General features: G+C 45.4%; 1 protein-coding gene across 4 annotated transcripts in view; it reads right to left on the bottom strand.

The window, feature by feature from the left end:
• Positions 1–14,931, bottom strand: part of GNAS (GNAS complex locus) — a 788,088-nt gene that overhangs the window by 22,274 nt on the left and 750,883 nt on the right. For all 4 annotated transcript variants that reach the window (XM_069243430.1, XM_069243431.1, XM_069243433.1 and 1 more), the window contains one exon: positions 9,446–9,513. In XM_069243430.1, the coding sequence (XP_069099531.1) occupies positions 9,446–9,513 (68 nt within the window). The remainder of the gene's footprint in view (positions 1–9,445; positions 9,514–14,931) is intronic.

The raw sequence follows: 14,931 nt of genomic DNA on the forward strand, positions 1-14,931 counted from the left end.
AGAGGGGTCTCTAGCCACTGGTCAAAGCGCACCGCCGACAGCCGCACTCCTCCAGAGGTAAGTGCCCAACAGCAGCAACGCCAGCAGTCGTCTCCTTAAATGCGCGGGAGGTAATCCGAATGCTCCCTCAGCTCTCCACAAGCGCCAAAAAGAAGGAAAAGAAAAATCCTCCGCGGCCTCCAACAGAACAACAATGGGCAGCAGTAGTACAAAATGCCACTGCCACCTTCGGGCCCAGCACCACCGTCAGACCTGCCAACTCCAGGACGGGAAGGCCTCGCTCCCGCAGTGCGCGGCACCAGGCAGCCGCGCGGCACCCAGGCCCAACCCGGGCCTACAGCTTCACATGGGGGCCGCAGCCCGGCAAGACCGCCGAAGGCCCCCCAAGCAGCACCTCCTCTCACCTCGTTCCGGCGGGGGCGCAAGGGAACCCCTCCTCGGCCCCCACAGCAGCCCGCGGCGGCTCATCCGAGCCGAGCGCACCGCTCCCCCGCAGGCCCTCCGCCACCCCACAGAGCAGCAAGCCGGCAAATTCACAGACCGGGGGAAGCCCAGTCCAGTCAAAAAGGCCTCCGGTGGGGGGGGGGGGGGGGGGGGGGGGGGGGGGGGGGGGAGTACCTCTTAACACCGCTGTATCAGGGGAAATAAAAAATAATAGCCCTAAGTCTGGCAGAGCCTCATGCTGTGACGGCCATCTTGCCGGCAGGATAGCTCAGACCCCCCCACAGCATACCATCCTTAATGTACCTTTTGATGTGGAGCTCTCTTTTGGCCTGCAGGTCGATGAAGCGCTTGAAAAAAATGAAAAAAGCAAATAGGGTGGTCAAGTCCATGAGAGTTCTCCAAAGGCCTACTTCAGGTGGGGCTTTCGTTGGCCATTATATAAACAGCCTCCAAAATAATACCAGAGGCTGGGGAAAACACCCTTCCCTAGAGGCTCTTCCAATGCCTCAAAGCAGTGACTCCCTTCACCTTCCCTACGACTACTTAACACATGTCGAAGGACGTCTTCAGTTCTTTTGCCATTAATGGCAAAATATTACAAAACATCAATGGGTGCTGGATATTGTCCAACATGGTTACTGTCTGGAGCTCATTACCACGTCTCTAAACATTCCCCCTCCCACTCACAAGCTTTCAGCAGAATGTGTCATTCTGCTCAAACAAGGAAATGCAGGACTTACTAAGCAAAGGATCGACAGAACCAGTTCCTCCGCACCATCAAGGTACAGGAGTATACTTCCTATATTTTCACATCCCAAAAAGAGACAGCTCCTCAAGGCCTATTCTAGATCTCAGCCCTTTAAATCACTAAATCCTGTCAGAACATTTTCACATGGTCACACTTCAGGACATAAATCACACTGCTTCAACAAGGTGACTTTCTTAGCAGTAGATCAAAAGGATGCCTATTTTCACATTCCTATACAACCAGCACATCGCAAATATCTCAGATTTGTGATAGCAGGACAAAATTACCAATTTGAATTACTCCCCTTCGAATCACAAAATGCCTGTCAGTTGTCGCACCTCACTTGCACGCACAAAATATCCACGTCTTCTCATATCTGGACTAGCTCATCACAGCCAGTACCCTCACACCATGTCTGCACCACATTCAAATCACCATAGACTTGCTTCATCCCTTAGGTTTCACTATCTATTTCCAAAAGTCACACCTGAATGTTCTACAGATCCAGCCCTATCTAGGGACCATTCTGAACACGCAAATAGGAACTAGCCTACCCCAATGCAGCAAGGATACAAAACCTTCAGACACAACTTTCTAATTTCTCAGTAAAATGTGCTGTGAGGCTTCTAGGCATGATGACCTCTTCACTGTCATTGTGTCACATTCCTGTCTTCACATGCGTCCGGTGCAGGAATGTCTAGCACGCCAATGGTCTCTAGAAGATCTTGTGTTGGTAGTCTAGAAGATCCTGTGTTGGTAGACAGACGCACCCATCATTCTCTGCAGCGGTGGAACAAAACCAATCTCTAGATAGGGGAGCCTTTCCTAGACCTTGTTCCACAGATCATTCTACCCACAGACCACTCTCCGACAGGGTGGGGCACTCACCTTCAAAATCTCACAGTCCAGGGTCAGTGGGATCCTACACATCACACTATGCACACCAGTTACCTAGAGGATCTAGTTTTTCACCTAGCGTTCAAAGTTCACCTAATCAACAATGTATTCCTCATACGCACAGACAACATGACAACCATGTATTATGTGCAGGAACAGCAGGGACACACACTCTGCAACACACTCCTCTTATGCAGACAATCTGGCACTGGGACATTTGCCGCAACATTAACCGGTTAGTGGAACACCTCAGAGGGACGCATAACAACTTTGCTGACGCCCTCAGTATGATGCAGCAACAAGTCCACGAATGGAAACTCCAACCTTGAGTCCTGCTTCCCTACTTCCAAAAGTGGGGGTTTCCAGACACAATGAAAATGTCACTTACCCAGTGTACATCTGTTCGTGGCATTAGTCGCTGCAGATTCACATGTTTGGCACAGTCCGCTGCCTGGTGTTGGGCTCGGAGTATTACAAGTTGTTTTTCTTCGAAGAAGTCTTTTTGGTCACGGGACCGAAGGACTCCTCCCTCCTCGGCTCCATTGCGCATGGGCGTCGACTCCATCTTAGATTGTTTTCCCCGCAGAGGGTGAGGATGGAGTTGTTTGGTATAAATAGTGCCCATGCAATGGAGTGAATATGTATGTACGTTAAGAGTTTCTAATAATTATTTACAAATGTTCAGATGTTTAAGATTTATGATCTACTTCTAAACGGCTACAGGCTTCCCGGGGAGGTGGGAGGGTACATGTGAATCTGCAGCGACTAATGCCACGAACAGATGTACACTGGGTAAGTGACATTTTCAGTTCGATGGCATATGTTGCTGCAGATATACATGTTTGGCATAGACTATAAAGCAGTTACCTCCCCTAAAAGCGGTGGTTTAGCCTGTAGGAGTTGAAGTAGTTTGGAATAATGTTCTTAGTACAGCTTGGCCCACTGTAGCTTGTTGTGCATTTAGTACGTCTACACAGTAGTGTTTAGTAAACGTATGAGGCGTAGACCAGGTTGCAGCCTTACATATTTCGCTCATAGGAATGTTTCCTAGAAAGGCCATTGTAGCACCTTTCTTTCTGGTTGAGTGTGCCTTTGGTGTAATAGGCAATTCTCTTTTGGCTTTAAGATAGCATGTTTGAATGCATCTGACTATCCATCTAGCAATGCCTTGTTTAGAGATTGGATTTCCTATGTGTGGTTTTTGAAAAGCTATGAACAGTTGTTTTGTTTTCCTGATTAGCTTTGTTCTGTCAATGTAATACATTAGTGCTCTTTTGATGTCTAATGTATGTAGTGCCCTTTCAGCCACAGAATTTGGTTGTGGGAAGAACACTGGCAATTCAACTGTTTGATTTAAATGGAATGGTGAGATTACTTTTGGCAGAAATTTTGGATTTGTTCTTAGAACTATTTTATTGTTGTGTATTTGAATAAATGGTTCTTGTATGGTAAATGCCTGTATTTCACTTACTCTTCTGAGGGATGTGATTGCAATGAGAAATGCGACCTTCCAGGTTAGATATTGCATTTCACAGGAATGCATGGGTTCGAAAGGTGGACCCATGAGTCTTGTTAAGACGATGTTAAGATTCCATGAAGGAACTGGTGGTGTTCTTGGTGGTATAATTCTTTTTAGCCCTTCCATGAATGCTTTAATAACTGGTATTCTAAATAGAGACGATGAATGAGTAGTTTGTAGGTAAGCAGATATTGCTGCGAGGTGTATTTTTATAGATGAAAAAGCGAGATTTGCTTTTTGCAAATGTAGTAAGTATCCTACTATGTCTTTAGTAGAGGCATGTAATGGTTGTATTTGATTGGCATGGCAGTAGTAAACAAATCTTTTCCACTTAGATGCATAGCAGTGTCTAGTGGAAGGTTTTCTAGCTTGTTTTATGACCTCCATGCATTCTTGTGTGAGGTCTAAGTGTCCGAATTCTAGGATTTCAGGAGCCAAATTGCCAGATTCAATGATGCTGGGTTTGGATGCCTGATCTGTTGTTTGTGTTGTGTTAACAGATCTGGCCTGTTGGGTAGTTTGACATGCGGTACTAGTGAAAGGTCTAGTAGAGTTGTATACCAAGGTTGTCTTGCCCATGTGGGTGCTATCAGTATGAGTTTGAGTTGGTTTTGACTCAACTTGTTTACTAGATATGGAAGGAGAGGGAGAAAAGCGTACGCAAATATCCCTGACCAACTCATCCATAGAGCATTGCCTTGTGATTCGCGGTGTGGGTACCTGGATGCGAAGTTTTGGCATTTTGAGTTTTCTTTTGTTGCGAACAAATCTATCTGGGGTGTTCCCCAAATTTGAAAGTACTTGTTCAGAACTTGGGGGTGAATTTCCCATTCGTGGACTTGTTGGTGGTCTCGCGAAAGGTTGTCTGCTAGTTGGTTTTGTATTCCTGGAATAAATTGTGCTATTAGGCGAATGTTGTTGTGAATCGCCCACTGCCAAATTTTTTGTGTTAGGAGGCACAATTGTGTTGAGTGTGTTCCTCCTTGTTTGTTTAAATAATACATTGTTGTCATGTTGTCTGTTTTGACAAGAATGTATTTGTGTGTTATTATGGGTTGGAAGGCTTTTAACGCTAGAAATACTGCTAACAGTTCTAGGTAATTGATATGAAATTTTGTTTCGTGTATATCCCATTGTCTTTGAATGCTGTGGTGATTGAGGTGTGCTCCCCACCCTGTCATGGAAGCATCTGTTGTTATAACGTATTGAGGCACTGGGTCCTGAAATGTCCGCCCTTTGTTTACATTTTTGCTGTTCCACCATAGAAGCGAGAGGTATGTTTGGCGGTCTACCAACACCAGATTTTGAAGTTGACCCTGTGCCTGTGACCATTGTGATGCTAGACACTGTTGTAAGGGTCGCATGTGTAGTCTTGCGTTTGGGACAATGGCTATGCATGATGACATCATGCCTAGAAGTTTTAGCACATGTTTTGCTTGTATCTTTTGGTTTGGAAACATAGCACTTATTACCTTGTGGAATGCCTGCACTCTTTGTGGACTTGGAGTGGCAATTCCTTTTGATGTGTTGATGGTTGCTCCTAGATATTGTTGTGTTTGACACGGTTCTAGGTGTGATTTTGTATAGTTGATGGAAAACCCCAGTTTGTGAAGGGTTTGTATGACAAATGTGGTGTCGTTTGCGCATTTTTTTACTGTGTTGGTCTTGATTAGCCAATCGTCTAGGTAAGGGAACACATGTATCTGTTGTCTCCTGATGTGTGCTGCTACTACTGCTAGACATTTTGTGAACACTCTTGGTGCAGTTGTTATTCCGAATGGCAACACCTTGAATTGGTAATGTATTCCTTTGAATACGAACCGTAGGTACTTTCTGTGAGAAGGGTGTATTGGTATATGAAAGTACGCATCCTTTAGGTCTAATGTGGTCATGTAATCTTGCTGTTTGAGCAGTGGAATGATGTCTTGTAGTGTGACCATGTGAAAATGGTCCGATATGATGTAGGTATTTAGTGTCCTGAGATCTAATATTGGTCTTAATGTTTTGTCTTTTTTTGGAATTAGAAAGTACAGGGAGTAAACTCCTGTGTTTTTTTGTTGTACTGGTACTAACTCTATTGCATCCTTTTGCAGTAGTGCTTGAACTTCTAGTCCTAAAAGTTCTAAATGTTGTGGTGACATTTTGCGTGTTTTGGGGGGGATGTTTGGTGGGAAGTTGTGGAATTCTATGCAATAGCCATGTTGGATTATTGCTAATACCCAATTGTCTGTTGTAATCTGTTGCCAAGATTGGTAGAATTGGCTTAGTCTTCCCCCCACTGGTGTTGAGTGAAGGGGTTGCGTGACTTGAAAGTCACTGTTTAGGTGGAGGTGTTTTTGGAGTCTGGAATCTTCCCCTACTCCTTGGGAATTGACCCCCCCGATATCCCCTGAAACCTCCCCTTTGGAAGGAACCCTGATATGGTGTGGTTCTTGTTTGTTGGCTGGTGGTGTCTGTGGGTTGGCCACGAAACCCCCCTCTAAATGGAGTTTTTCTGAAAGAGCCTCTGCTCTGCGGGGAGTAGAGTGCGCCCATGGCCTTGGCCGTGTCTGTGTCCTTTTTAAGTTTTTCAATGGCTGTATCCACTTCAGAGCCAAAAAGTTTTTTCTCGTTGAAGGGCATATTAAGGACAGCCTGCTGGATTTCAGGTTTGAAGCCTGAAGTGCGTAGCCAAGCGTGTCTCCTTATGGTGACAGCAGTGTTGACTGTTCTTGCTGCAGTATCGGGGGCGTCTAGTGAAGAGCGGATTTGATTGTTTGAGATCGTTTGTCCCTCTTCCACTATTTGCTGCGCCCTTTTTTGGTATTCCTGGGGAAGATGGTCTACGAGAAGTTGCATCTCGTCCCAGTGTGCGCGGTCATATCTGGCCAGCAGCGCTTGTGAATTTGCGATGCGCCACTGGTTGGCTGCCTGTGATGCTACTCTTTTCCCTGCCGCATCAAATTTTCGGCTTTCTTTGTCCGGAGGTGGGGCGTCGCCAGATGTATGTGAATTTGCTCTCTTGCGAGCTGCCCCTACTACCACGGAGTCAGGTGGTAACTGCGAAGTAATAAACACTGGGTCTGTGGGTGGTGGTTTGTATTTCTTATCCACCCTTGGGGTGATGGCTCTTGATTTTACGGGCTCTTCAAAAATTTGTTTTGCGTGCCGTAACATCCCTGGTAGCATTGGGAGACATTGATATTGGCTGTGTGTAGCCGAGAGGGTGTTAAATAAAAAATCATCCTCTATAGGATCGGAATGCAGTTGGACATTGTGGAATTCTGCTGCCCTAGCCACCAGTTGCGAGTATGAGGTACTGTCCTCTGGCGGTGACGGCTTTGTGGGGTATGACTCGGGATCATTGTCCGGCACTGGGGTGTCATACAGGTCCCAAGCGTCTTGATCCTGATCGTCATGACTTATGGTAGTTTGCGCTGGTGAGTGCATTTGTGGCGGTGTTTGTGCCGGCGATGCCTGTGGTGGAGAGGGCGGAGGCGTGACTTTTTTAACCACTTTGGCTTGTGGTTGTGCGTCATCCTTTGGAAGTCCGATCCTTCTTTTTCTCATGATTGGGGGAAGGGTTGATATCTTCCCTGTGTCGTGCTGGATGTACAGTCTCTTTTGTGTGTAGTCCGATTCTACACTTTGGAGCTCTTGTCCAAATCTGTGCATTTGGCCACTTATTCCTTGTTCCTCTGAGTAGGATGAAGGTGTGGTATTTTTCGGCGCCGAGAGAGAATCTTTTTTCGGTTTCGGCACCGACAGAATTTTTGTTCCTTTCGGCATGGATTCTCGGTGCCGATGTTTTTCGGTGCCGGTATCTTGTTTTTGTCTCTCGGAGCCGCTTTCTCGGCTCCGAGGTTGCTCCATGGCGGTCCCTCGACCGGAGTCGGGTGTCTTCGCTATGGGCGTGCCCTTTTTCGGCGCCTTCGACGGGTCGCCTGTTTTATGGGTCGAGCCATGGCCTGTTGGCAGTGGCGTCCCCTGGGCTTTCGGTTTGTCGATGGATTTACTTTTCGACGTCTTACTCACAGTTTGTTGCTGTTGTTCGACGTCGGAGTCTCCGGATTCTGATTCCGGAACCGAGAATGTTTCCTCTTCCTCGTCGAAACGTTGTTTTGTCGACGTGGACGCCATTTGTTGACGCCTGGCTCTTCGGTCCCGGAGTGTTTTTCTGGACCGGAAGGCTCGACAGGCTTCACAGGTATCCTCCTTGTGCTCGGGGGACAAGCACAAGTTACAGACCAAGTGCTGATCTGTATAAGGATACTTACTGTGACATTTTGGGCAGAAACGAAACGGGGTCCGTTCCATCGGCTTCGATGTCGCACGCGGTCGGGCCGACCAGGCCCCGTTGGGGGATCGAAACTACCCCAAAGTCTTCCGATGATCGGTGTCGATGTACCTAACTATCCCGATACCGAACGGAACAATACCGACGCTTTCTTCCGAGATTCTGACTAACTTTCCGAACCGAAACACGGAGCGAAAAGGAATACGTCCGAACCCGACAGCGGAAAAAAACAATCTAAGATGGAGTCGACGCCCATGCGCAATGGAGCCGAGGAGGGAGGAGTCCTTCGGTCCCGTGACCAAAAAGACTTCTTCGAAGAAAAACAACTTGTAATACTCCGAGCCCAACACCAGGCAGCGGACTGTGCCAAACATGTGTATCTGCAGCAACATATGCCATCGAACACCTATTTTCAAATCAAAACGCAAAATGCCCACACTTCGCCTCCAGGTTCCCACACCCCCAGTTTAAGGGCAATGCTCTTCTGATGAACTGGTCAGAGATATTCGCCTGCACTTTTCTAACTCTCCTTCCCCTTCAGTTTCTGGTTGCGAAACTCAGGCAAACGTCCCTCACATTGATATAGTGACCTCCACGTGGGCCAGACAGTCGTGGTTCTCTACTCTGATAGAGCTATCAGTCGTTCCTCATGAGAGGTTTACCCTCAACCTGGACCTTCTCACTCAGAACTATGGTAAAATCAGGAACCCAAATCCAAAAGGAATTGAACGTTGCAAAAGACATATGCAGAGCATGTGTGTCTTCAGCCACAAATGCAGTCATACATTATTTTATCTGGGCACCAAAAGCAAACTTGCAACATACACCTATCCCAAACCCTGCTTCCTCAAATTACATATAAAAACATGTCAGATGTTAATGGCTATAGCTTGCTGAAAACTGAATGCTTCTTTAAAGCAGCCATCAGTTTCAAAACCCATAAGGCCTTTGCAAGCAGTTGTTCTATTGCTTATGTTTTTTCTCCCTAAACATATTACACAACTGATTGTGAGAAAACTAGCCTTGTTGCAGCACAACAACATCCAAGAGATCTGTCAGATTTATGAATCTATCACTCACAAATAATTTTTCCTTAATAAAGAAGATCCTAAGCATATTGAAAGCACAAAGGCGACATGTATGCTGTTACATTGGGTACAATGATAGGAAACCTGGGCTGGTTTTACGTTTATGATAGAAATATAGATTTATGGCAAACTTGTTGAATTATCGAGTCATCTTTTGCGAGAATCCTTTGGATTAGCAAACACAGTCACTAAAACACAACGCAAAAGCAGTCCAAATCTCATGTATACACTGTCACTCTTTCCAGAAACGCAATGATGCTTAAAATAAATAGTCATTACCAGCAGTGAAGGGTTCTGGGATGAATCCATAAATGGTGACATCTAGCACAAAATCAATGTTGCCTTCCCACTCAACAATTGGAACAGACAAAATGCTGTTGTACATGCCTCTCATAAACCATTCCATTCAACAAAAATAAGGTTGGAAACATACATAGCAAGAAAGGTAGGCACAAAACGGGTTAAATACTTACAAGAAACTCATCTCTAATAAAATACTTGGCCCTTGTGACTCTGGGATCCTCACCAGGCTCCGGTGTTGCTATACAAATGAAAAAAAAAAAAAAAAGGAGGAAAAATAAAATAAATAACCCATGAGAATCAATTGATAAAACACATTGTTTTTTTACTTTATATATTCTAGTTGATTCAAAAAGCAATGAAGCTCAACTAATTGAGGTGGCCGGCAGTGCAATTTATCACAAACAAACCTTATTTGTGATCTCATTTCTCATCACGGGAAACTCACTAAATTCAAATACAATGAACCTGTATTTCATTTAAAAAAAAAAAAAAAATATATATATATATATATATATATATATATATACACACACACACACATACATACATATATATATATATAAATAAATAAATAAATTATCTCTTGAAAAATAGATTGATCTGCCTCCCCCTTAATCACATAAAGGCTACATTGACAGAATTTCAATCTTTTTTGTGTTTTATAAGCTAACCCAAAATAAAACAAGCATTTGTAATGGAATGGGCCTCGCAAATTTCGAACAAGTTAATTGTCATCCTTTGAAAACATGAGTGGAAACTGAGAAAAGACGACTTAACCAAATAAAATAATGTTAGCTTTAAAACAAATCTTTGCAATTATGTTTGTCCTGCTGGGCATGTTTTTGTCAGTAACAGGCTTTCAGTTTGGTGGCCACCTGAAGTTGGAACAAAATAGTACCTCGCTCACGTCGGATACAGCAGACGGGCACTAATTAAGTTAGAATGAATAAGTGCTTGATCCCTGATACACAAAGCGGAACGGAAATGATACCGGACATGCCTTGATGAATTACAAGGCTGTAAAGGAAGAGTGCCATGCAAACCAACAAATGGTTAGCATTAGACGGGCTCCAAGCCCTGTACTGAACATAACAGTATCTCTCATATGAGACATATGCGCAAGCGCATGCACTGGCAGACTCGACCCTAACAAATGTCTAGTATCAAACAAGGGGGTTTTATCAACTCTTTTATAGGAATAAAGGAAATAAAACTAGAGACAAGAGTGAGAAAGGCAAAAGCTTCCATAAACTGAAATATGACACTGCGGTTCTAAGGAAGCCAGCATTTCCAGTATTCCATCATGCCTTGAGTGGCAACTACTTCATAAAGGCATAAATATTGGTAGGATCCACATCACACGAACTGTCATCCTTATGCACAGCAAGGGAGGAGATGGTTCTTTATTACTTCCAAAAAGATTCACATGAAAAGAAGTAGGAATATACACAAAAGTTCCTCCATCACTGAATCTTCACTGACGTACAAAAAGCTACTTACCTTCGGTAACAAATTATCTGGTAGAGGCATACTGTAGCTGCAGATTCTTTACCTTAGAATTTCCCCCAGGCGTCAGACTGGATCTGAAGAGTTTTCTTTGAGCAGTACCCTTGTGCGCCGTCAGATGGCGTCTCCAGACTCTGCGCCTGTCATGGTCGCTGTGACTTACGTCACGCTCGTATATAGGTGCCACCTAGGTGTGCTGACATCAGTTTTTTTTTCCAAGTCTTCCCACACCAGAAGCGCAGAGCCATAAAGAACACTGATCCAGGTGCACCAGAAGTAAGACCCTAAAAAGGGGAGAATTCCCTAAAAATCAGTTCGCAGAGCTGGGCTGATGGGTGGGTCGGTAAGAAATCATCAACTAGAATATGTCTCTACCAGATAATCCGTTAGGGAATGCATTTAGGGAGCCTGCCAAATGTTGAAACACCAGGGATATGCCCTGATGTTCCAGCCATGCCCAGAGGTGCAGAGCCTCCTGACAAAGGGCCCACAACCCCACCCCACCCTGTTTCCTGCAGTACCACATGGCAGTGGTGCTGTCCGTGAACACCTGCACCACTTTCCCTTTGAGAGAGGGAGGGAATGCTTTCAATGCAAGCCTGATCACCCTGAGCTTTAGAAGGTTTATGTGGAACCCGGACTCCGCCAGAGACCAGAGGCCTCTATCTCCGCCTCCCCCATGTGGCTGCCCCATCCCAGGAGTGACGCATCTGCCACTACTGTGAGATCTGCAGGGATGTGGAATTCCTATCGCCCGACGCCCGGGACATCTTGTTTGGGGTCAAGGGCAACAAGTTTTTATGTTTACTTTGTCCTTGGGACAAGTAGGCCCAACCCCCTGCAGCACAAGCCCTTTGGCTGCCTGATTACAGAGAGTGGACCTCTCTGCATTTGAGGTAATGTGTTTCCAAAAGACAATGCTGTTCGAACTTGTATTTATGGTTCATTATTTGAAAGCCTTCATTATTAGGGTGAGTGCTGTAAATAAATGCTTTAAGGTCACACTTCACTACTAACGTTGGTTCCAGTACAAAAAAAAAAAAACGTGTATACACATGTTTGAAAAGTTTAGGCTATGAGGCTAAGTATAATGCTCCCAGAATGCTCTCTGATTATATGCAAATGAAGTGTCATTTAGTAAAATGTGTTGATGCATGCTAGTATTTCCCAAAAATATTTCTAATGGAAAATCAGTGTAACCATTTTCAACACGATTATGGGAAGCATGAAAATAAACAAACATGGACAAAGCCAACTGATCTGACATATTTTTATAAGTCTTTTAGTTTCATCAATGCGTGTCTTGTTTTGACATGGCTTTTGTAACACTTTATTGTTGTGGGAGCTACCAGGCCCTCAACATTGTAACAAACACTGGCAAACCCCCCCCCCCCCCAAAAAAGTTTTGAACTCTAAAAGCACACCAGCGGCATAACAAAGGCCCAGCAGCCGCCCTCCAGGGGGCCCCTTCAGCACAGCACCTGCCCTGAGTGAGTCTGGAGAGGGGGCTCCTCCATGTTCTTTACAAAGGGGCACCCTCCAGTTTCGTTACGTCACTGATTGCCACTGTAGTTCCTGACACTGAACAAAACTACTTTGTGTGGCAATATGCTCCTTGTGGAAGAGCAGAATGTGATCACTCACAGTAAAGCCGGCCGAAAGAGACAGAAATAGAAGTTTAATAAAAACAAAATGTCTTTGTTAACACCAGACCTAATTAGGGACCAAGACCCACATGTAGGTAGCTTTTTGCATGTCGCAAACAGCGACTTTCGCTGTTTACGACGTGCAAAAAGCACATTGCGATGCACAAACCCAGTTTTGCGATTCGGTAACCTGGTTACAGAATCGCAAAACGGGTTTGCGATTCGCAATTAGTAAGGGGTGTTCCCTTCCTAATTGCGACTCGCAGTGCAATGTAGGATTGTTTTGTGACCGCGGGCGCAAACCAATCGCAGTTTGCACCCATTTCAAATGGGTGCTAACACTTTCGCAAAAGGGAAGGGATCCCCATGGGACCCCTTCCCCATTGTGAATGTCACTGTAAACATTTTTGCAGAGCAGGCAGTGGTCCTGTGGACCACTGCCTGCTCTGAAAAAATGAAACAAAAACGTTTCATTTGTCATTTTTCATTTTTGTTATGCATATCGTTTTCCTTTGAGGAAAACTGGCTTCAATACAAAAAAAAAAAACTGCTTTATTGAAAAGCAGTCACAGACATGGTGGTCTGCTGTCTGCAGCAGGCCCCCATCCCTGTGAGGGCCGCCATTCGCGAGGGGGTCGCAAATTGCGACCCACCTCATGATTATTCATGAGATGGGCATTTGCGAAGCCCTTGCGAATCACAGATGGTGTCAGGGACACCATCCTACATTCGGATTTGCGACTCGCAATTTGCAGGTCGCAAATCTGAACCTACCTACATGTGGCCCCAAATTCTTAAAGAAAGTCACAAAAGTGCACCCATGGTATATGTCATACCCCTATAAAATATTTGTGAACTGTATTTTAGCATGGGTAAATACGATGTGTAGATTTGCTCATGTAAAAATCTATTGAGCATTTGCAAGTTCATTTTCCCTCCAGCCACTTTCTTCCCAACCCTGGAAGAAGTTCTAATTCTGCCATTGTCAGGAGTAAATGTCCAACCTTTCTTATTATGGGAAAATATTAGAGAGAAGCTGGTAAAAATCTTTAAAACATGCAGGTTAGTAGGTTTGCAGACTCAAAGGCATTCCAGCCCTAGAACTATTGCTTACTGCTTCCTCCAGCCCCAGTATGTAGATCTGCAGAAAGGTGGCAAAATAAGGAAATTGCTACAGTAGGGATTGAAACTGCAATTATTCAAGCCCTACTATGGTAGTAGCCCTGGCATAATCAGAGAGGCTATTATCAGAGCACTTACATAATGAGATTGCTGCCATAATTTGTCGCCACACTACATGGCACCAAAGGGACAAGTAGATCTTTTTACAGGACAAGTAGATTTGAGAAGCAACCTGTCCACTGGACAAGTAGATATTTTAATAAATTCCACACCCCTGGATCTGGTTGGGGAAGAGAGAGGGATCTGCCTTTCACTCAATTGCGGTTCAAAAGCCACCACTGCAGATGTTGCGCAGTTCCCTCCAAGATCTGGACCATGTCGGAGAGATTCCCCTGATGCTGCGCTCTCTGGAACTTCAGGTTCCACTGCAGAGCCTGCATATGCAACCTGGCATATGTAACCAGCAGGAGGCCCAGCAGCCTCAAAGTCATTCTCACAGAAACCCAGGACACAGGCTGAAACATTGGCATCATAGGCTGAATATACCGGACTCTGGAGGATAGTCCTGAAACTGTACTGTGCCCAGAACAGCTCCTTTGAAAAGGAGCGTCTAGGAGGGAGTAAGGTGTGACTTTGGCACTTTTATAGGGATCCCAAGTGAATACAGGAGGTTTGGCGTAGTCTGGAGGTGGGAAGACAACAGCCTGCCGTCGAGGTAGGGGAAGACTGAAACTCCTATCTAGCAGGCGCAGATGAGTTGCGACCACCACCATCACTTTCGTAAGCACCAAGGTGGCGCTGGAAAGGCCAAAGGGGAGCACGGCGAACTGACATTTCTTGTGACATACCACGAACCCCAAGTAACGTCTGTGGGAGCCAGGACAAAAATATGAAAGTAGGCGTCCTGCAAGTCCAAATCTATCATCCAATCTCCAGGGCAGATAGGACCTGAGCCAGAGTGAGCATTTTGAACTTCTTCCTGAGGAAGAGACTGAGTCTTTTTGGACACCGGAAAGTAGATGGAACAACAACCACGACCTACTTCTGGCACAGGAACCCTCTCTATGGCTCCCTTGGCCAGAAGAGCCGTAACTTCCTCATGGAGATGTGCCAAGTGATTCTCCATCATCCAATCATAGGATGGTGGGATGGTCAGAGGGGTAGTCTCGAAGGGAAGGGAGTAGCCCCTTTGGACAATTTGCAAATCCCACCTGTCTGTCATGATGGATTCCTAGTGGGACAGGTGATGACTAATCCTGCCTCCAACTGGTCCGTGATGGAGTGACAGACTAGGAAAGTTTGGAGGCTGCAGCGAGGGTGAGTGGTGGACTGAGTCGACTGCTGGCTCCCTGATCCACGGGAACATTGGATCCCGCGTCCTC

This window comes from Pleurodeles waltl, chromosome 7 (genome assembly GCF_031143425.1).
Source record: "Pleurodeles waltl isolate 20211129_DDA chromosome 7, aPleWal1.hap1.20221129, whole genome shotgun sequence".
Lineage (NCBI taxonomy): Eukaryota > Metazoa > Chordata > Amphibia > Caudata > Salamandridae > Pleurodeles > Pleurodeles waltl.